Source organism: Taeniopygia guttata, chromosome 8, assembly GCF_048771995.1.
Source record: "Taeniopygia guttata chromosome 8, bTaeGut7.mat, whole genome shotgun sequence".
Lineage (NCBI taxonomy): Eukaryota > Metazoa > Chordata > Aves > Passeriformes > Estrildidae > Taeniopygia > Taeniopygia guttata.
The window spans coordinates 17,065,607-17,089,232 of NC_133033.1; the positions used below are offsets into that span (position 1 = coordinate 17,065,607).

A 23,626-nucleotide genomic window follows, 5' to 3' on the forward strand; every position below is an offset into this window, starting at 1 on the left:
GATTTAACCCTACTCAAAGCTGGTTCCACAGTAATATACAACAGACTCCAGAGCAGGAAGATTCTTGGCAAATCTTGAAGTGGATAAATGCCAGGTTTATTACTTTGATACTATTCTATGATGCTCAGGTAAAGAAAAGCTTAAAATCAAAGGCTTGTGCTTATATTATTCAATGTGGGCTTGCACTTAGCTTCCTATAAGCAGAATTTTATCACATCAATGAGAGAACAAGCTACTTCATATTACTCTTCACTTAGGGAAGACATTTTTTTAAACAAGTATTACAGTATTGCTCTTAAAAAATCCCTGGTTTCTTCTGTATATGTAGAATTCTATCTGTAACTCCAAGCCAACCAAGTCACTAATTACAATTTTCCATGAATATGAAAGACAGTAATTCCTTACCTTTTACTTTTGCAATAACTGTTCCTGCAGCACTAAGAATATCAACTGAATTTAGAGTCTGATGTTTATTTATCACTGCTTTTAAAACACGTAGCAACTCCCCCAGGCGTTCATGTACTACTTGATGCAGGCCATCATGATTTTCTGAAAAAAGTAAAGGAGAAACTACATTAAAACAGTGAATTAACACCAAGTCACATTACAAAACACTTTGATGGTATTCAGCTGCATGGAATTCTAGGTCATATTGAAGCTGAGCCTACTTAAAATAAAGAAATTGTTAAAGAGATAAGAGTTATAACAGCAGCTGCCAATAGTAAACATGCAATATTGTACATCATTTACACAAACTTATTTCTCACAAAGTGAAGCAAGTATACTTTTTTAAAAAAGGGGGTGTGGGAATTCGACACCGATACCTTAAGGTTTCTAAATTAAAACATCATATTTTTCTCATGTCATTTCATCAACCACCATTTTGATAATTACATATATGAAAAAAGTATCAACAAAAGCAGATTCTGATTATTCATTAAGTAATTTTTCACCTGATACAAATTCAACACCATATATGTATGTTTGTAAATTAAAATTTCTGGCAAATGTTGGCTAGTTTTTAATTAAAGTATCAGCAAAATCTTAAGTATCTTTAGTATATAAGCGTAGATCTACAAAGGTCTGTCTTAAAGCATGTCAGACCTGATAAATAAGTTGAACACCTAAATTATGCCAAATCAGAAAAATTCTCACACACACTCCCAAGATGGTGATGCTTTTTATAGCACATGCCTCTTGCTATGTGCCTCTAAATCCTGACCTCATCTAAGTTTTTTAAAAAATACTTATTGTTGCATCCACAGCACAGGTTAAACCACAATCTGTTCTGTTACAGAAGAGGTGCTGGTGCATGGAATTAAAGTTTCTCATGCGCTAGAGTGCTGCGTTGCAAGCTGTGGTAAAAAGCTTTCAAATTCAGGAAAGTCTAGCTTATGAAAAAGAAAAAGAGGATCTAATAGAAGCTGACTCACTTCCCCACTGAGCAAGGCAATTCAGTGTTGTCTGTGGCCGTGATAACAAACAGGTCAATACGGACAATCACAGCACAGTGCAAATTGATCCAGTGCTGCTCAGAGAATAGTTTCAACGCAGAGCCATTTATTCTGGTGACAAGACATTACATTTAGGCTAGAGGCAGCTAAATTTTTCTGAGGAATCCACATAGTACAACATGACACATCAGTACAGTAGATCATTGCTATCAGGCGTGCAGGTGGGGAGGCTACACACAATTTTTTATGTTTGTATCAGGTACAACAGAAGTCTCCTAAGGATCACTGTGCTTCAGGCTTTAGTCCTCTACATGCCATATATCAGGAGACTTTTTTTTTCAATTCAGACTGGCTCATACATTGTTAAAGGAATAAACCTTGTCTCAGGAAGTATACGATGGTAAAGACTACCTACCATTCACAGGCACTTTTCCTGCTGGAAGGGACAAGCAAGCTCTATCTGTAGCAGGACACACAAAAGTCTAGGAAAATCCATCTTACTCAGCAGTAAATTAGGAAAGTTTTAAGTAAATTGTTAAAAAAAAAAGACAACCACCCAGTTGGGGCTTTATCTTAATTTATACCTACATATAATGATTTTTAACTCGCTCAAGCACAGCTAAGGCAAAAAAATGTCAAAAGCCTGGTGCTCAACTTGGCCATGGTTCAGTGCATCCACATTAGCAGCAGAGGTTGTTTATGACAAACACACATTGATGTAAAGGCACATATAGCTCAGAATTCAGAACTTTATGGGGAAAGCAATCCAGGTTTGAAGTGGTTTCCATGAAAGCATAAGAAATTATTTATAGGGGATATGAAAGAAGATTAGAAAATTTAAAAAGGCATTAAAAGACCAGATAGAATCAATTGCTTCTCCATGTCTTTCAATTGTATGTTACACACCTCAGATGATTAAAGTGAGCAAGCAGGAGCTCAAAAACAGAAAAGGGTATTTCTTCATGTAAGAGACCTGTGGAATTTCTTGCCAAACCACAACATCAACACGAAGTTTACATGGAAACAAGGAGAGCTGGACAAGATAGGTTTCCCTGTGAGTTACTAATGAGTCAATAAATGCCCTGGTGGGTCTGGCCATGAGTTCTGGCCTGTGCCTTGCACAGCAGTAGCTGCTGTGCTTAGAGCCCAGAGCAGACTGGCTGCTTTCAGCAGTCCAGTTCCCTAGCATCCACAACTGCTACCTCTGAACGAACTTAATTCCTTTTGAACTTGCTTTCACCCCTTTTCATTCAACTACTCCACACTGTATTCTACTGAACTACCAAGCATTGTACTAAACCAATGTAACCTGCAACAGCTCAAGAATTCTACTAAGCAAAAACAGTTGAGAGCACATGACCAACCTCCCATTTTTACTTTTCTCTAGCTATTCAACTTAGGCAATCATCAGAGCTCATACAATGGGTTAGACACAGCTTCAGCCTAAGCCAGTATGGCCACTGCCACCTGCTAAAACTCAGAAAAATTTTATAGCTGTCAAAAAGAAAACTAATAATTTTAATGGTCCCTTCAGGCTATAATCCATCATTTGTACTCCATCAATACAAGAATAAATGCTGTTGGGAGTTACCAGGCAGTTCCAGGCAAAGGCAGTGATGAAAATGAAAAACAGCAAAGTTGTACTGATGCCTACAAACTCAAAGTGGATCAGACAACACAGAAAATATATCTTAAAATTATAGTAACATGTTATCTTCAGGAATTAGGACATTAATAGTTAGATGTATTTCAAATTAGTTCATTAAGAAATATGTCTAGTATGTAGACTTAAGTTTTTAAATTCTTATGAAGGTAGTCGTTGGAGTTCGTATCTTATATCTTCTTACAGACCTCCAGAGGTAGACAATTATTCCACAATCTTTCATCAGAACTAATTATTTTTATTGGCAGGGTTGGGATGGATGGGATTTTATGAAGGTATTTGAAGACTATATACCAGAAACATGCCCATCAGCCATCTCTGTCTAATCAGGATACATGGAGCCCTCCCGTGAAAGGCAGGGATATTGTGGTTAATGGACTAGAGATGGTCAGCACAAGGGCACCACTTGACCAGAACTGCACCTCTTGCCTAGTCAAGATGATGATAGTGTCCCTGCCTTCTGACACACAGGTGCTCACTTGTGTCTGGAGAGAAGAGCTCCTAATCATATGATCAGAACACCCATATCCCATAGCCAGATCTTTCTGGAAACACAGTGGTAGATTTCTGGACCCCTAGCAAATCAGGGAGGGAAAACAAGGCCATAAAGCAGGCCCACCAATCTACAGATTATAGCCAGTTTGAAAGTGCTCAGGAATATAAGAGACATACATCAAACAGCATGATTTATTCGTGGGACTTCAATGGGACTCACAACTACAAACTTGTTGTTAGAAGTCAAAAAAGTCTCTTAGGGTTCCTTATGTGTTAACACCTCTCCAAAGACTAATTAAAGCAAAATTGATCCCAAAATGCAGTTTCTTACTGTTAAAATGTCATAATCTATCTTGCCAGAACAATAGAGCTGCAGGCAAAAGGCAAAATAAGTGAGAAGGGGGAAAATGAAAGAAAAATCCTGAAGCGGACACAAGCCTCTTCAAGTCTGAAACAGAAGTAATAAGCTTCAAAGGGAAATGCTAATGGAAAATAACCACCGAGTTGAATTAAATGTTTATCATACCATCCAGGAGAACACTATCACTAAAATAAGGCACTCAAGCAGGAGATTACTTATTTGTACTCTCAAAAGCAAAGGTCTGGCTACACCCAACTGAGATTTCTTTGTATTCCATCACTTGTATCATTTGTTTACAGAATATCTGAAACATTGTTTCTGTGCCTCCAGAAGACAAAAGGTCTGTGACAAGTGGTTCTGGGGGAGAGGTGGGGACAGAAGTCGTCAGAAACCACAACTACACTGCATTCACAATAAGCGAGTCCAAACAGACACTAAAACAGAGATTTCCTGCTCAGGACGGATTTAGAAACCTCAGGTAGCAAAACAGCCTAAATACGCCAGATGAACAGAAACACAGTTTTCATGGTAAGAAGTCTGAAAACGGCTGAGATCAAAATAACGGTGGAACAAATACAGTGAAAGGAATGCACAAGAAAATGTGTCTCCAATGAGTTCCTGCAGCACTTCAATCTAACTGAAGTACTCACAAAAAGTATTTACTTTCAGTTTTTCTTCTGTCCTTTGTATTGTTGCACACATTCATTGATGCACATGAAGTCAGCAGGAAATTCTCCACCAATGAATGCCAAATTGTTTTATAACCTCTCTCAAGCCTAACAGCATGAAATGCAAAATCCAGAGAAGTCTGAAGCAGGATCATGTCAGTGATCCTGCAACACTCGGAGGCCCTCTCCGGCCACTTGAGCTCAGCTGTTCACTCAGGTGACCAGTTTCCTGCAGTCTCCTGGAGGGATGAGTCAGCCCCCTACCTCTCAAGAGGAGAAAATCAGCTCTCAAAACAGAAAAGGGGGAAAAAAAAAAGGGCTTGGATAGAGTTTAGTAGCCTATCTCAAAATTTTCTTTCACTAGGGGTTGAACTGCCATTTACAAGAGCTGAAAACAAACTCTTTCCAAATGAAAGCATACTCTGTAGGAGAAGTGGAGGGAAAAGAACAGGGTGAAAAAGCATGTATTCAAAGCTGACAAGTCTAATATACAAGAATGACAGTACAAAGCAGCTGGAAAGTCTGTTTGCCAAGCCATCACAGTAGCACACTATTGTCACTGGCATCCCAGTCCTCAATGGTTTTAGTCACCACATTTTATAACGCTCACACATCTTTAATGTAAAAGGATAATCTACCTATTTTCTAATTTTACACATTTCTCAAACGGAAGCCTTTGTTTAGTAAGTTACTAAGCAATAATGTCCTTACAGTTATGGATTCTATTCATGCAAAACAAAATCAAATTTGCTCATCAAGCTTGTCAGCACCAGTCACCCTCCCTGCCAAGTCAGGGCTGGTCACAATACATGCAGTCGGGAAAGGCACTGCTGTGTCAGTTGGCTGGCATTCTTTTGTCTGACCTGATTTATTATTGGCCCAAACATTTCTGAAGTTGTTTATGTCAACAAATGTTTGCCAGGATAAGTTTAAATACAGACTAACAGTTTTTCCCCCACTACCCTGCTCTTCAGACCCATACAAGAGATGTATATGCAAGTCTACTTACTGCTTCACCATATAGAATATTAAGGCCTTTTAACAGCAGCAGACTCTCTGCTACTCAATTTCCACCAGTCCCAAAAGAAGGAAACCATTAATACAACTATTGTTTTGCTGTGGCAAAAAGTTTGTTTAGAACAGAAGTTGGCCTCACTAACGAAAGACAGGGTAGCAGTCTAGATAAAACAACTGAAAAGTAACACATCCCTGCAAAATTCTTTGTGTCAGAATGCATGTGAGACTTATCAAAGCAGATATTCTAGTTCACAATATGTATTAGAGTCCAGCTTTTCATTAGGAGCTTTCTACAATTAGAAAGATGTGATTAGTTATGTCATGCATTCAAATAGTTTTCAAGAATATTACAAAGTGTGAACAACACGCTGTGCATACTCTCTACAGCCACAAGTTTATGTACACTGACCAGTCTCTTTGGACTGGGGGAAGTCTACAGAAACTCACCTCACTTGTCAAAATCTTACTATAAACAAGGTAACTTGGATTTTTGGACAAATATTTTCTGCATCTATCTTCATAAACACACTATGCTTTCACTATGATCAGCATCTACAGAGAATTCACTCTGGACATTTCCAGTAGAAGAAATGCAACTGATGAAAATCCCTAAATGCCCATTGTAGCCATCACCCTCACTAGGCCTAGTCTTCATTTTGAGAACTCCCTTTGTAAATCTGTTCTCCTGGGATCAGCTGAAGTGTGTGTACTTCACCTCCTCTTCAACTCAAGTACAATAATCTGAATTCCAATTTTAAGCACCATTTCACATCTTCTCCATAAATCCTAACCTCTTTCAGGACAAACAGGACAGACAAAATAGTCTTGCAGGATGGTGGTGAAAACAAGCACACAAATTGGGAAGCAATTTCCCCAATATCTGGATTGAGAACTTTTGATTAAAATTTCACATTACAGAATGCAGTCAGCTCCTCATCACTTTCAGTCTTCGAAGGATTCAGAAGAAAGAGGCTTGAGTAACCAACATTTCAATATTCAAGACTAATTATCCTGGCTAAGAGACCATTCACTCTATTATTAAAAAAAAATCTCACTTTGACTTTTAAGTAAATGATATCCTGTTTCTTTTACACTATACAGAAGAATTACATGGTGTCACTACTTCTGCCACCTAGGGCAGGGAAGAAATCAGCATTGGAATTAAGCTGATCCAAAGTAAAACAAATTTTATCTAAAATCTCATTATTATCATCTTCCTCTATGTCCATATTGCATACTAGGACACTGTCAGCACTCAGGTCTGAACCTGATCCAGACTATGAGACTTCCCAGTGAGCATCACAGAGTAGGAAAAACAATCATACAATATTGACCTGTGTGGAAATCACCTAATTTCTACACCTGGAGTTTGGCAAACAGTCCCAGATTAAACCACCATTTTCTTTTTGCCTGCTACTTCTGTCAGCCTCATTCTAACATGATTAACAGCCTGGCATATTTGTTTGATTGAACAGAGTTCACTACCACATTCAAAAGACCACAAGAATTAATCAAACACACAGTGAAAACAAGTTTTACATTGATTGTGGTTTGACCATAGCAAAGTTATCTATGTCCCTGGCTGTCTGGTCTGCTGTCAGTGCAGCCTTTTCCTAGGCAGTAAACATATAAGTTAGACATGATTTTCATTGATTGTATGGATATAAAATGAACAAAACTTTTTCTTTAATGGTGGTAGAGATATTTGTTGGTGATCATAGTTCAGGAGCAATGAGAAACCAACTGTCTTAGCTATCGTATTTCTCCCTTTATTTGGTTACATGCTTCAGATGTAAGGAAGGAAACATTTTAATTCACAGAAAAACTCACTCAGAGAATTCCTGGAAGAATTTATTCCTGCAAAATCTCTAGCAAGCCTGGAAGCTGCAGAAGGGTCTGGTAGAGTCATCACCTTTCTACCCTGTGCACAATGCAGAGTAAGAAGCTACCTACCCATCCCTTGTCCAAAAACATAGTACTTGAAGCTTCCAAATTAGCAAGACAGCCTTTTTGTTCATCAGTATCATAGCAACCCCTGTTGTCATGGCATCATTAAAACACACCACACTAAATTCATAGTCATTAGCAATGTGCTCCAGTGTTCTAACTACATGATCCTGCAGCAAAAAATTAAAATTTATGGAAAATAAGCACTTAAGCAATTATTTCGATGAGAAAAATCTGGGACTTGTGAAGCTTGATTAGTAATGAGGAAAACAAAGTAATAAAAATAGTAACCCAAACACCAATATTTGAAGTAAAAGCATTAGAGTTTTGTAAGGGTTTTTTCTGAGAAGAGCAATACTGACCCAGTTCAGTGAGAATGCATTGAGACTTCCTGCAAACAGCTCACTGAATACAGTACTGAAAGTAGCACTGTTTGATTCCAATTATTCCACACAAATAATGCTTCTGTAATACAAGAAGGCATTTAATATTTGGAAAGACAATTGTCTATTTACTGTTAAACTACTAAATTTGTTTTTAAAAGCAGGTTGCACAAATTTAGGGTAACATAAAAAAGCACCTGGTACTTCCCTTATTTAATTTTAAGGGTCAAAGTTTTAGCTTTACTTTCTGAAATAAGCACACTGTATATTGCAATTTTTGCAGAAAAAATATCCCTGGATAGAACACAAAACTATCCCCCATTAGTTACTTTCCTGGCTAAGTTTTCTACCATGATGACTTTTTGTTATATATAACAAATGCCCAAATAACATTCAAATTTATCATTTGCTATCAGGGACTGGCCAAAATACAGCAATCTATCCATTTAGATTCAAGCACTAACCATGTTGATCAGCCTCTGAAGTGACCTTGAGCTGTACTGGTTTTTGTTTCCTATTAAACTGGGCTGACATTCCTAACCCATTTTAGTTGTGGACCTATTCTGTACTTGTGAATTCAAAACTTGTAAAAAGTCCTTCTTGACTACATATATAGAGCAAACCCAGACTAAATTAATTTTCAGAAATTAAAGTTACAAAGATAATGATGTCTTAAAACAGTATTTTCAAAAGTCAATAAAATAGGTGTATATGCAAAACACATCAGAATAATCAAAATTTTAAAATTCTGCTTACACTGAAAGCAGTTACATACTTTGCTTTTGTTGGTTTGCCAACTGACATCAGCAGAAATGTTGTTACTTCACATTTGTCTCACATTTGAATTCATAGATGAATTCCACATTTGTTAAAGTGGGGAAGCCTTTCAGAAAAAAAGCTACCACAATGCAGTTTTAATCTATTTCAATATGCTGTACACTACATGCTTTTAATTTTTTTATTCTAATAGCCTTGAGATTACAGTTAACTAACCCAGATGTGTTCAGCCATGCAGTTTAATCTTTAGAATACTTTAATCTTTTATTAAACCAGAATTTAGAGACCAGAAACCAGTAGGGAAAATTGTGTTTCCTTACTTATCTGTTTCTGACAAATGAGAGTGAAAACACTAATGGTCATTATAGTCACTGTTCGTTTCCCTGAATCTTCCCAGAGATTAAGAATAAGTCTAGGTTAGGATAATGCTTCAGCAGTTTCAGCACACATTTTAAGTTAAAACTGTAAATTATCAAGTGGGCATAAGGCTATATTCTTTAGTATGAATACATAAGCAATAAATCTGATCTGTCACAGTTCACAAAAAATCATATCCATTGGGACAGGTAAGCATACATCTAGTAGTGACTAGTTACTTATTTCTTATTCAAGGATATTTCACTAAAACTTAGTCAAACAGTCACTAGATTGAACAGCTGCCAATGGAAGACACTGTCAAAATAAAATGAGAACTCTCATGCTCTAAGCAACAGTGTTCCTTGCATACTGGTTCAAGTTCTGAGAGTATATGAAGTAATACTCACTCAACAGTTACAGCACAGATTTTATGAAAAAAAAACCAAACAACCAAATCACAAAATGAAAGAATCTCCATCAAGTTGATCATACCATATCAAACTGGCACACAGAAAGGGTAGTATGAAACTTACGGTTTATTAATTCTAAATAAAATTAATTTAACCTTTGGTAACTAATATTGAGATACTGTCAAACAATACTTAACATTTAACTCATGTTAATTTTAGTCTAAAATGCTGTTTGTTCTACATGCCTACTTCTTCCACTTTTAGCCTAAGCTGCTGACTGAGTGAAGAAGCTACTTTACTGCTGCCTGCCCAACTAGTTTTCAAAAGACCACACAAAGACAGGATCATAAGAAAATAAGGTGTTAAACAAGGTGTGTGTTATTTTGTGCATTTATTTTAAAGGATTTTTTAAAACACAACTATGGACTGCTACAGTATGTGATAATAGTCCATTTCTGGTTTGTTGATTAAAAGAAAAAAGTTACACTTTAAAATCAACTTAAGATTTAAAGTTGTATTTAACTCCCTAAAGCAGCAGCTGGTAACATTAGTTGTCTAGAAAACTGGTGAACATAAAGGCTTAAGGATTATTTGAAGTTCCTTCACTGATATCCTGCTAAAATCACCACCCAAGAGAGTAAAACCTGACTGCATAACTCACACAGGTGACAGAGCCAATTGAATGGTCCAAAGGAAATACTTTTAAAGCCTTCCATTTACTAAACTCAGGAGCAGTCAATCTCCACTACAATATAATCTTTTCATATCAGTTAATATATACCAAAGCATTTTTGAAGATCTTTGTATAAAGAGAAAACACAGTAACACCATCATTAAGACAGCAACTGATATCACACTGGCACTTGCACTTTCCCAAAGACAACAGTAACTCACTGTACATCTCACCATGAATTTCTAACAGAGTAGCATTTCTTTATAAATACCTTGCAACAGAAAGGTGAGAAACACAGCAGAATTAATTTGCTTTGTAGTTCTGGATTCTCACATCTGTTTCTCCCTAGTACCACTGAAGCTGTCATTCTAGGCAGTCAATGCTATATCAAAAATTTATATGCTTCAGACCTATTGCTTTCTTTTCAAACTAAGTTCTCAGCCACCTTCTCTAAAACCTCATGTCTAGTCATCATCTGAAGCCAACTACAGCAAGAAGGAGCTCTCCACTGCTCGCTGAATTTGTTTGCTTGTCCTTAACACAAGGGCATAAACATGAATACCAGAAAGCATTTAATCTGACCACCCTGCAGCCTGAATCCTACTGTTAGCTTCACCACTGGCATCAGCTGTTTATCACAGTCACTTTCTCAAAGTCCTTCACAAACTGTCTTCACTCAACTGTCACAATTCATGTGTTCTGCTAAGCTTTCAGATAAACAATTTGCAGCTTACTCAACACGGAACAAAGCATATAGACCTACCCCTCAAAAAAGCTGCCTCCTTCAACTGCTCTTCTGTTGGGAGTGGATAACCTACTTGTGAGCTGAGACCATACTGACTGCCAATTGACTGCTCTGCCCCTCCACCACTTTGGTGATTCTAGCAAACGCTTTTTTCCTCACTTGCTGTCAGCACTGGACAACTTCTGGACAGACCTTTTAGTTCCATAGTTGTGGTAGAACAAAATAACTCCATACCCTGTATACAATCAATGAATGAAATAAAAAAGTCCACAGGAGAAACAAAGAAAAAAACCCACAGAGAAGTATTCTACTAAAGAATCTATTCATACCACTATAAACACTAAAACAGCAAGATAAATTTGTGAACGCTGAGCAGTCTTTAAGCTAATGCTTCAGGAATACCATGTCCATAACTATTTCAGTGACATCTGAGCTTAAAAGAAGAGCTCAGAATACAGCTGTAGTGCAAAAGTAGAACATTAACTGAGATGTTACATTCCCTCACAACACAGAGCCCTAAAACAATCACACCTGCGTAACTGTGAAAAATTAAATACAATACTTAAAGAAGAACTTGGAAATGCTAAGTATAATGTCAATTCCTAAAGACGCCAAAGACTTTTTGAAAAGACAAAGGTGCTTTAATTCCACCAAATATACTTCCTTCAAATTACTGATCTACAATCCTGCAATTGACGTTTGCCTTTTTTTTTTCATTTTTTAATGCATCTTTGCTGAAACTTCCTCACTTGGTCTTTCCCATCTTGCAGACTTCTAAAACCAGGAAGAGATCGAGATATTATAAGAGTTAGAAGAACACCTGATTCCTCCCAAAATAAGAACTTCCCTTTCCCTTTAGCATGTATGTGTAGCAAGCTCCATAATCCCATGGTCATTCTGTGTCTCACAGGTAAGCAGCACTAACAGAACCTGAACCAACATCATGAACTGCTGCAACACCACCTGTAAGCCCTGAACTGAAGTTATACACAGCAGAGAGAATCAACATACTTGAAAAAGGGGACATGTTATATTACTAAAATATCTTAAATATCTGAACTAGTTCAGTCATGACAAAGAAAACAAGACTGAAGAGGTAAGTTTTGTTAACTGAAGATTAAAACTGGTTTATCAACTAAAAATAACTGTAATTGGCAAGAATTCCTATGTACTTTTAAAAGTTAGTCCAAGAAATTATTCAAGCAATAAAGGAGAAAAAATTGGTGAAAAGGAAAAATCCTTTGTTCAGCTAAATCTCAGCCTCAACAAAAGAAAATACCTCAAGTCCTAGGTTTTGCATTTACACTGTTCTGTAACAAATGCCATTAAGATGAAACTTTAACTCACACATAAGTATTTTCTACAGCCTTACATGAATCACATCCATCTTCCATAAAAGGGGCATTTTAGGCAGACAAAGGAATAAGCTCCCATAAAATCCCTATGGAAAGGGAAACAGCCACATACAAAAATCAAGGTCCAAGCTCTGTATCAAATCTCCTACCATGCCATGCTGTTCTAACTCTAATCCATTACCAAGACATTAGCCCTAACAATCAAATCACTACAACTGTCAGATAAGATGAACATTCGCTCAGAATTAAGCAACAAGTCAGCTTCAGTTCTGTGACCTAGCTACATAAATAGGAAGAACAAACACTTCCAACAAAACTGGTGGAAAAGGAATGGTTTAGTCTCTGAAATCATCATTAAGTCAGGATCATTAAGATGACAATTACAACTGCTAACTCTATGCTGTCAGGCATACAAAAATTATTTGTATTGATGTTCTTCTTTTATGCTGCAACTTTGATAAACTGAGCAAAATGAGAAAATTGAGGTTTTTTGTGGATCTGCTATAACACATTTCACCAAGAGTGGGAAACTAAATTATGGCAAGCATTTTTTGTTTTGTTTATAAACACAAGAGCTCCTACATGTACCTGGGAATTTCTGTTTAGAACACAAGACTTAGACTGAATATGGGTCAATTCTTATCTTTCAGATGTTACAACATAATTCTTTGAGAGATACAAGTTGCTTTTTGGTTCAAGTGTTCCTGCTCCTTAAGCTGTAAACTAACTACATTAGAAAGATTTTTGTTGTTGAAAGGCCTAACTTTACTTTCAAAAATTAAAATACTACTATTCACCCTCTTCCTCACTAGTGACCTTTCATCTTGCTGATCTTGTCATTTCAGTTCCATTAGTCTAATTGCTGTGATGGAAAGGGAAGCTAATTCTAATTAACACTCCAGCGAAGTCTCTAAGTGTTTTGAGTTCCTTTTGTACATTAGAAATGTGAAAAGGACTAAGAATTAAGTTTTCCCTTGTATTACATTTTTAGCACTTCAAAAGCAATGTAAGAATGAAAAATGCCTGTGCTCTCTTATAAGTAGCTCAGAATTTTCCTAAGGAAAGATATGCTAATTATTTAAGTCAACCAAACTATCTGACTGCACATAAGGGTTGATTTTACATTTTAAACACTCATGAGCCTTCAAGACACCCCCCTCCTGACTGCTGATCTTAGACACTATAGCAACAAGTGAACATTTGTTCTGAAGGAATGTGGAGTATGCAACTGGGGGAGGGGTAGTACTATCAGCCACAAACTTATCTCCTAGTCCACTAAGTTATTATTTAACTTCAATCTTCCCTGAAACTGAAGAAACAGCATTTACTATCCAACATTAGCAACCAGCATTCAACAGGCAGCTTACACTTTGACTATGAAGAACAGAGATTTGCTTGAACTCAACCTCAAGGCCAGGTTGGTTTTTTCCTCTTGTTCAGAGTAGTGGAAACAGAAGAATTGTTCCATGACTGCAGATGAATTAAGCAGTGCACTACCACTGCAAACTTGTAAAACCAAAATACCCAGTTCCTCTGGCTCTGGTCACAGCATCTGAAAGCCCAAGACTCCCTGACTAAAGCCTGAAGCCAGCAGACTCAGAAAACAGGAGGCTTGGGAAAAACAGGCTGTGGGATGATCTGGAGTAAAATGAGGAGAAAGGTGGGAAGTTTGCTCTCCCAGATTAAGTGCAACGTTTCTGAGGAAAACCCATGATTTCATAACTATGCCTACCTCCCATAAACTGACTGTAAAATACTTTCTTTTTTGTACTGCTGTGGGTTTGCCTTCATCCAGGCTGCACATCACCCTTTATTTGCCTAGCTTCTCAACTCTGAGGAAACTGGACAGGAACATGAGTCAGGGCCAGGGATCTCAGTGCTTTCTGTCCAAGAGAGGGACCAGCAAATAATAGTGTGAAAGTGAAGGAAGCATGGGAAAATAACCAGGAGGTCTCTGGCTTGCTGTGGTCCTACAGCTATACTAAAAGAAGCAGCCTAATTTTTTTTTCCTCTGAGATTTGCCATTAAAAAACCCAGGAAAACCTCTTTTAAAAAGTCACTACTATTACCTTGCAGTTCCTAGCAATAGTTTTACTTGTTAAAGAAAATTTAAGGAACTATTTACTTTGTTCTTATCCTTGTTTATATCCTTCACATTTTTTTAGCTTGAAAGACTATTTCAGATTTCTGAAAGGACAATTTCAGTTTCAGATTGACAGAACTTCTACTTAGCAGTAACTACTACTTGGAGATATGTGAAAGGGTGTACTAAGAAATTTCCAGGTCAGAAAGACTGGAAGCAGCTATGACTTTGCATGTAAGAAGCAAATTTCAGAAAGGCAAGTTCAGAAGATGACTGTCAAGCTGAAGTGTGCCAAAAGCTCAGTGATAAGGTGACTGGTTAATTTGCCATCTACAGAGGGCATCCTCTGCTTGCTGTTCTCCCCACCACCACCCCACCTTTCATAAAACCCCTGTCAAACTTAGCATTCCATAAAGCAGACAAAAGAATTGATACAGGTCTTAGCAGTGTATGCTGTGATGCCAGCCTGGAGGGCCACACCAACTCTGCCTAGAGCCTCAGAGTCTTGTTCCATTTTAACCTCTGGCCACTTGTTCTTTTGCCAGCCACCTTCTCCCTCTTTACTGGTTCTCAGTACAATCTTACAGCAAACTCAATGAACTGATCTGGCTAAAAACTAGTTCCTTTCTTCCTAGGACTAGTTTTCAGGTAGATCTGCCCCCAAAACTTCGCTTGCTATGCAGTCACCCGAGAACTACCACCAGCGTCAGGAAGAAACAGTGAGACCACAACAGCTCATGTAGAAGTTTCTTCTGCTGCTGTGGAATAGACTATCAGCATGTTAAAAAAAAAAAACCCAAACATAACAGGCTTTATAATAAGAAAATAGCAGGTTTAGATGCATCTTGAGGATTTTAAACACTTACAGAACTGTATCAACAATTAAGCTGCTGATGGAGAGGGAGAAATAAAGGCAATTTCTTCAGGAGCACATCAGAAATCATTCCTCACAGATGCCCCAGCCTGGTTCAGTCCTGGTCTCCCTGCTACAGAGACACTTCTGCTCACTCTGCCATGGGAACCATAACACCCAAAGTAGCAAACACATGTCGTCAGAATTCACCTTTTAACGTCTAATTTGGTTCAACAAGAGGATGAACAACTTTATTAGAGGCAAATGCATTTTAAACATGCAGTTAGTTCCTTGTGGATCAAGTTTGAATAGAGCTACAAAGTACAAAAAAACCTATATTTTAATAATAAATCACAAAATTATTCTTCAGATACTGCAAGCATGTTATACTTTGACAGATTCTGGAAGTGATAAACCTTAAAATTCCACTTAAGATTATTTGTCAACATCCTCAACTATTTTTAATTCCTTAATATTATTTTTTTGTTACTAGACAGTTTGTTTTCCATCTTTTTTGTGCTACATGGAGTAAGAGAAACAATGTGCTACATTACATGGATGCCTCTGCTTTTCTCTAGCAATTCTCAAAGGTCATTTAATAATTCACAAGCAGGTTGTTTACACATTTGATAATCACTGTGTTTTCACAGTTCCCAAAAGTTAGCTGCCCTGACAGCATTTTCCTTTCCCCTCTCTCATAAAAGTTTATTTATCAAAAAAAATACTAACTAGCACAAAACCAGCACCATCTTCCACAATAAGTCTTAAGAGATCAGTTCAACTGCCCTCAAATCAAAACAAATATAAAAAACTCTCCCAATTGTTGCTTCCAGAAAGTGCTGCAAAGGAAAGTAAATACTTTATCAGATCCTTGTTTAGAGCAGTTTGCCCACCTACCAAGCATTTTAGTATAAGGTGTCATTAGACAGGTAAATACATCTAGTTTAAGGTGTATCAAAGACAGCACCTTTCACTGAGAAACATCAAAACTGGAATAAAGAACAAACAGCAAAATTACACCTAGTATTAAAATTATCATAAATTCAATCTGTAATCGTCACTGCAGTAACTAATGAGCTTCAGATTTCCCTAGCAAAATAGGGCAAACTGACTTTCAAGAACACTGCCTCAGAAAAAAGGACAGTAGTATTTTTGACTCTAAGAAAATAAGGAAATAAATGAAATGCTAAAAATATTGCAGTGCCTTAATCATACTAAAAATAGGGACAATAGACATTATCAAGCCAGGAAGGGCTAAATAGAACTCATCTTTGAGCCTCAGGCACCATATTCAGTGAATGGCTTCTGGCTTTTAGTGTAGTACGTGATTAACACCAATCTGCATGGTGCTAAAAGAAGGTTTTGAAGTCACTAGAGATTGCAAGTTCCTCATTTTGAGGAAACTATTTACCTTGAGACACCTTTACAATTGTCCCACTGGGGTGAATATTTTATCCTTCAAAAACAACAACCTGATAGGTTTCAAGTTAGGCAGCATTCCTGATGTGTTTGAAAGTATTGGTGCTACTGTAAAGAGAATGCAAGCATTCCTGACCAGGCCATCCTGCTTCAGCAGTACTTTTGCCTCTGCTTCAGTAAAAAAAAAAAAAAAAAAAAAACAAAAACCAAAAAAACACCACCAAACAGAAACCAAAGCAAAAAAAACCAAAAAACACCAAACTAAAAAAAACCAAAAAACAAAACAACAAACCCAAACCAACAAAACAAAACAAAAAAAAAACACCAAACCCCAAATCAAAAATCTGTCAAACTCTAAAAAAATCAGACACGTTCTGATCCTCAGAGAAATCTGATGAAAGGTAACAGCTTTATCTTGCCACTCTGGTTCTAAGACACCTGGGAAAAAAAGAGTATACTAACATTTTAGAATGAACTACAATTTACATTTGTTGAAGATAGGATGAAATTGAAGAAAAAGTTTTTGCTCAGTAAAAGGAGGCAAAATTACCCACATGAAGGACACAATACTACACTTTGATGATTACTTCAAAGTTTGTGATAAAGTAAGCAAAAATTCTAAAGCATATTCTAAAGTACAATTAAAACAACTACATATTAAAATGTGATTATTCCTGCACTTGTAAGCCACATGCAAATTTTACCCTTAGAGCTACTCATAATGAAACACAGTATTTCCCACAGTCTCAAGGGCAGACCTTATGGTATATATTATATTCCTAAAAACAACAAAAAAAGCAGATGTCACAAAACTAGTAGCTAAGTACCTTCAGAGCAAGGAAACAGGAATGTTTTCTCCCTCTCTAATGCAATACAAGCAAAAACTGCTATGTTTAAAGATTAAATACTTAATTTCAGTTCATAATTAGAAGATATTTTACTGTGTCCTAAATATTCGTTTGAGTGGTCTTTTTAAACCTGAGAAAATTAATCTCATCTGAGCAAAGACCACACAGTAACATCATTTACTTGAAGCAACAGTAAAATTTATTATATGCAGTAAAAGCTTGGACTGTAGTCACCAACCTCATACATAAATACCTATTAAACAGATTCTCAACTTTGCATATCAATGCAGTAAGCAGTGCTGTTTTTTTGAACTGGTAGAGTCCCTAATAAAAGTTTGTAAGAGTTATGTCCTGCATGTTTGGGACAAGAACTAACCTCTTCAGAAGTTACAGGACTTACCTTAAATATACCTCACACACTTCAAAATCTTTGATATTTTCACTGTGGTCAGGTTTTTAAGTCCTCAGAAGGTCTCCATGGGAAGAGAACAACTTCTCAGTTCCTAAAACTGCTTTTACCACAGGAAGTTCCTTCTTTTATCTTGAGTGCCACTACTCTGAAAATCACAGATTGGCTCCAGCCTTTCGACTGTACTTCCCTGTGTGTCCTACCTTTGCTAAGGGGGGTGGAAGCTGAAGGCAACAACGAGGCTCTCACAGTCTCAGCCAATAGCTGAAATGTTACTGTTGGAAATCAAAGCACAGAAAACTCACCAGCTCTCAAGTCATTATGTCTTAACAGTTTGTACTTGGGATGTACACTAGAATGGAAAGAAGTAAACCTTGGGCACATCAGGAAAACAATGCCACACAAAACTGAACAGTCAAATGAACAGCACTAAGAACAGCACAAATTACATGAAATTAACTGAATTTTCTGGGTATTAATTCAACGTACACTCTCATGTGTGGCTTTGCATGCAGGAATTGCTAGGGAATGGTTTTCATTTTCTTCTTATCAGAAAAGAAGATTGACTTATTTTGAGACTTCTCAATAAATTTAAGTTAGCCCTAACTACATAAAGTATAAATACTACAACTGAAGACAACCTTCCAGTTCAAACAGAAAAACACATTGACAACAACTGTCCTTACTAGTACTAGCAACATGACAATCTTGCTCATCTGGAAATTTAGCTGAAGGCTGGACCAAGAGACTGATGCACTAACTGCATCAGTTGCACTAACCACCACTACAGTTTCAGCCTGACATCAAGCAGGATTAAATACAAAATTTGTGAAACAGCACTGGATTCATTGAGCTAGGGTAAAAAAATGCCCAGAGCTCTCCTTTAATGAAGACAACGTAAAGTATCTTGATCTTACAGTGGCTCCCAGATTGGGGCACTAATAATAGTATGTCACATCCAGTGAGTGCAAGGCCAAAAGGACAGCAAGAACTGAAGGGTATGGAACATATGGTACTTCACTCAACACAAGAGAAAACTGCATCTCCCTCAAGTCCAAACAGCTGTCAAACTTTTAAACTCTACAGTTATATTCAGTGTTTTGTTTGCTGGTTTGGGGTGCTTTGGTTGGTTGGTTGTTGGTTTAGGTTTCCCTTTGTTGACAGGTATCAAAAATCTATTCAGCATTGTGACAATGAGACTACAGTAAGAAATGAAATCATGTTAGCATAAGGAATGCAAGAGAAGAAATCTACAGAACATTTAATTTACCTAATACGCCCCTCAAGAGATTTCAACTTGTTCTTCAATTTGACAAATCAACTTGCATTGGTATCGTAACAAAACACAGCTCAAGTCTGTAATCCCAAGGCATTTATGCTCTACTTTAGACAAACACATGTTATAACCCAAAATCTTAGATTTGTCATCCAAGATTCATCAGATGAATGTTAAGTGAACTACAGGTGAGTAACTGCTGGGCTCTTCTATGACAGCTCAGGTAGCACAAGCAGGGAACACAAGCATCAGTCAGTATCAATGACACTGAAGGCACACATCCTTGGCAATCAGCAGCAGAATGGGGACACCTGGGAGCCCTATGGTCAAGCCTGAAGCTACTGTGCATCAGGAGTTCAGACCAATCTGCCAGAGAGGCAACACAACAACTCATAGTTGATGCAGAAGCTGAGGGAACAGTGGTTAGAAGCTGGAAGACCTACAGCAGTTTCTAGGCATGCTTACCAAGCAAATATAAACACTCACTGAGCAACTCTTTCAAAAAGGAAGAAATTAATTTCCTATCCCTGCATCTGATTCCATCTTCAAATAATTGATGTAACTAATTGAAGGATGGTGGTAAGTTGCAAGCATTACAAACCAGAATTTTATGTTCAAGAAGTCTGTTCAACCACCATGGTAAGTTTTTTTTTAGTTTTTGGACAGACAATTGTGAACATTTCCAAACATTAGAAAATGCAAACCAAACAATACAGCTTCTAGGAGGTTGTCTCCAGCCAGCAGTAAGCATGGGCCAGCATTACAGAGCTCACTATATTATGGGGAAAAAGGTCAAAAAGAAAACTCCCAACTATGGAAGAGAAACATATTTCCTTTATACTTTATAAATTATAAATCCTTCAAATGGACAACACCGTTTCACAAATTAATTTCATACTATTATAAAATAAGATGACAACTCCTGTTTTCCATGTTAAATTTTTTTGAATTTTAAACTGACAAGTAGTTAACTACTGCTACATGGCAATGGGAACACTTCGGTGTTTTGACACTCCTTTCCTACAGGATGCCTATTTCATTCTCAGTAGGCACCAGACACCCAACCACACAAATAACTCCACTCATCCTGTGTGCTCAGCAAAAATTATGAGGACACAAAAGTGATCACTAGTGTCAAATTATTGCTCTTTTAAGAATTGTTCACACAAATTTTAGCAGCAGTATTTCAGCTGTGTACACACTCATTTGAACACAGAGGTGACGGCAAATGTTCAGCACTCAGGACATCTCATACAAAGTACAATCAATATTGTACTAAAATATCAGTTCAGATATTAATATCACAAAATTCAGATAAAAGCTTTCCTGCTGATGACCAAAACTGGACTACTGGTATTGCCCCGAAATGAACAGGAACACAGTAACAAACACCTCCCGCAAGCAAGAAAATTTGCAGTTTCCACCTGCTGGCAGAAGGCAGTAAATACTTCTCTTGCAAAGGAAGACAGCGTAGTTATATTTTACCTTAAAACTCAAACTACTAGTGTGGAAGACTTTCAAAAACAAAATCAGCCTAGAAAACTGAAGTATAACCAAAATAGTAATAGAACTGTTTGTAATTACAATAACCATTTTAACCATTCAAGTGGTTAAAAAACTAATCAGTCGATGGTCTCACAAATTTAAGCATCAGCCTAAACAGCCTGCTAAGAGCTTATTTTCCCTTGTTATGATTATGAAACAGATTGCACTGTTCTGGTGAGGAAATGCAGAACCCAAACTAAAAACCATCACTTCCTGTAATCATCATGCTGGGGGTGGGGAGGGAAAAGGAAGGGAGGATAACTGGTGAAGGTAAAGGGCAGGGGGAAACAACCACAGCAAACACTAGTTAAAACACACAAATGGAGTTGTTAATTAAGAGTTTCAGAAAATCTAAGAATTAAGAACAACGGACACACCTTCTGAAAGAAAGGCTTCCTTCAAATATAGTAGCACATCTGCAAATTTTCTGACATCGTTCACCAGTTGCATGATATATTCTGGATCCACAACAGGATTATCATAGCAGTCAGAGTTGGAGCTAATGCTGCTCAGAGAGCTGCTCTTGGTGCTGCGCCCCATTCCCCAGTTTGCTGAAGTGGAGACTGTGAAGAAGTTGGAGGTAGACAGGCGGGCTAATCCCAAACCACGCTTGTTACTCCCGCCGTTCTGCCGCAACATCCCAGCAGCCGCTGCACTTGGAGAGCTCCCGCAGTCAACGCTCACTGTCACTTGATGTCCATTGGACAAGCCAAAGGTGAAACCCTTAAAAATCGGGGAGGGAGAAGGAGGTGGAAGAGAAGGAAAAACGCTGATTAGTATATAAATATATGTGAAGCAATACTTTTGTACCGACAAGATCCAAAACTTCTTTCAAGATGATACTGCTTTACATAAAAATGCTAAACTGAGTATTATAAAAGCTTTGACTATTTGAAATTATTTAAATTTGTACAGAAGATAGATTGTTGCATAAAAAAAAAATCAGTGGCATGCCAAAATTATTTCAAAAGCTAATCATGATGCATACTTATTTCATGAGAAGTTTCTTCCTTCGATATTTAGAAATTGCATTCTCTGCATTTACCAAGACCTATTCTTTACCATGAAATGTTATTTCAACTGAATACAATCACAAAAACACTTGATATGATATGATCATATGATCAACATCCCCTCTTGCATGAACCTTCAAGCTGTATTCAGCATCCTGTCTCTTAAGATAATACACAGCCTTCATCCAACAGGATAAATTTTCTTTGTGCGGTGTGCCACGCAAGAAACCACAACCTATCACAGTTTGTCTCAGAAAGGAAAATATCCTCAAAGAAGTTATGTGGGCTTTTCAGCCTGTTATCAATTAATATGAAAGGCAATCAAAAGAAAGACATAGAAAAATGAAGAAAATGAAAAAATATTTTAGTATCAAAGTTCATCTGCAAGTCTCAGTGCAGTTATCTTGAATGATATTGCCCTGCTCTGAAAGTTCCACCATAAAAATGCACAAATTTGGGGGAGTATAAACCTGCATTCCTTTCCTATAGGGAAAAAAAAAACCAAAAAAAACCCCAGAAAGCTACTGAAAATTTTGCCATGTCAGGTTAAACGATTCATTTCAAAGCAAACTGCAGGTGGCAGAGTCAGGTACACTTCCAGCAGCTCCCACAACGCCTGCTGTTGTTCTCCCAACACCAGGAGAAATTCCCAGTGTTTACACTATAGCATAAACACCACAGGGGGAAAAAAGCTCCAAAACCAAACTAGAACACAACTGCTAAAAAGTTAATGTGGCTTGCAGACACATCTGCAGCAAATCTTTAAATTCAATTACTTTACCTAAAAATAAAAGTTGCTATAAACTAAAAAATACAGGTTGAAACGGGTTCTCCTGCATATGTTTATATTTGGTTAGACCAACTAAGTAGTAGCACCTTTACCACTTTGAACACTCCTACTATGAATTTCAATAGGCATTACTCTAATACACTTCAATTATTTTTCCATTATTTCTGCTTTATTTCTGTTTGCAGTTTAAAAATATCAGAGGAAAGCAGTTGTTTTTGTAATTAATGTGCAAGCCTTCCAGGGAGTGTGTGCAGGGCGGGGGTGGGGGGAAGAGGGAAAAAAGCTTCAGAATTTAACACAAATTAACTGCTCTAATTTCTGTTTACTGCTTAAAGTCAGTATTTATAAGAACACTCATCACACTATACAAATAATGCAGATAATTAAGCAATTCCAAACACCTCAAGTAGATTGAAGTGAGGTTTACATTAAACATAGTGTTTAAGCAAGTTTCTTCTGTTCCCACATATAATTCTCATGGCTACAAAGCTACTTTGCAATTTTGCCTTGCAATTAGAGGCAAAACATAACCTTCTCTCCTCTTAACAAGTGTGATATCTATTTATATCGAGAAAGATTTTCATACTATTTAAAAGACATGCCTCTTTTAAGTCTGGCCAGCTTCAGAGTCAACTTTTTAAGTTGCATGATTTGTTAGACCTGTTCCAGTGGCAAGTCCGTGCTTTTAAAGCTGTGTTACTTTAGAAATGTTATCTTTTTTTGTTTTGTACAAGCAGTACAATAATGCCACCATTCTGAAAACTGTAAAAGTGATGACAAACTGCTTCTAAGCGAGAAAAACGTGTGCTTAGAAGGTTTTTTTTTTGAGCAGCTTAGCACAAGAGGCACCTTTTCCTCGTAAATATTAGCCCTTCCGTCTGTTCCTCCTGTGGTACCAGGCAGATGGGGAACGTTTCCCTCCCAGAACACATGCCTTTCATTACTGGGAAGTGTTTCATATTTCTTCAGGAGACTCTGGCTTTTAAAGCGAAAAGCATCCACCAGCTTTGTTATAAACGCCTCCAGACTCCTTTGGCTCACAGCGAGCCATTGCCCGTCCCGACGGAAAAAACATGAAAAACTAA

At 37.3% G+C, this 23,626-nt stretch overlaps 1 protein-coding gene across 10 annotated transcripts in view; it reads right to left on the reverse strand.

Moving 5' to 3' along the window:
- The window catches only part of ARHGAP29 (Rho GTPase activating protein 29), a 49,678-nt gene that overhangs the window by 25,432 nt on the left and 620 nt on the right, over nt 1-23,626 (reverse strand). For all 10 annotated transcript variants that reach the window (XM_030278510.4, XM_072932438.1, XM_030278504.4 and 7 more), the window contains 2 exon segments: nt 21,116-21,461; nt 406-549 (listed from right to left, as the gene is read on the reverse strand). In XM_030278510.4, the coding sequence (XP_030134370.4) occupies nt 406-549; nt 21,116-21,377 (406 nt within the window). In that variant the 5' untranslated portion in view covers nt 21,378-21,461.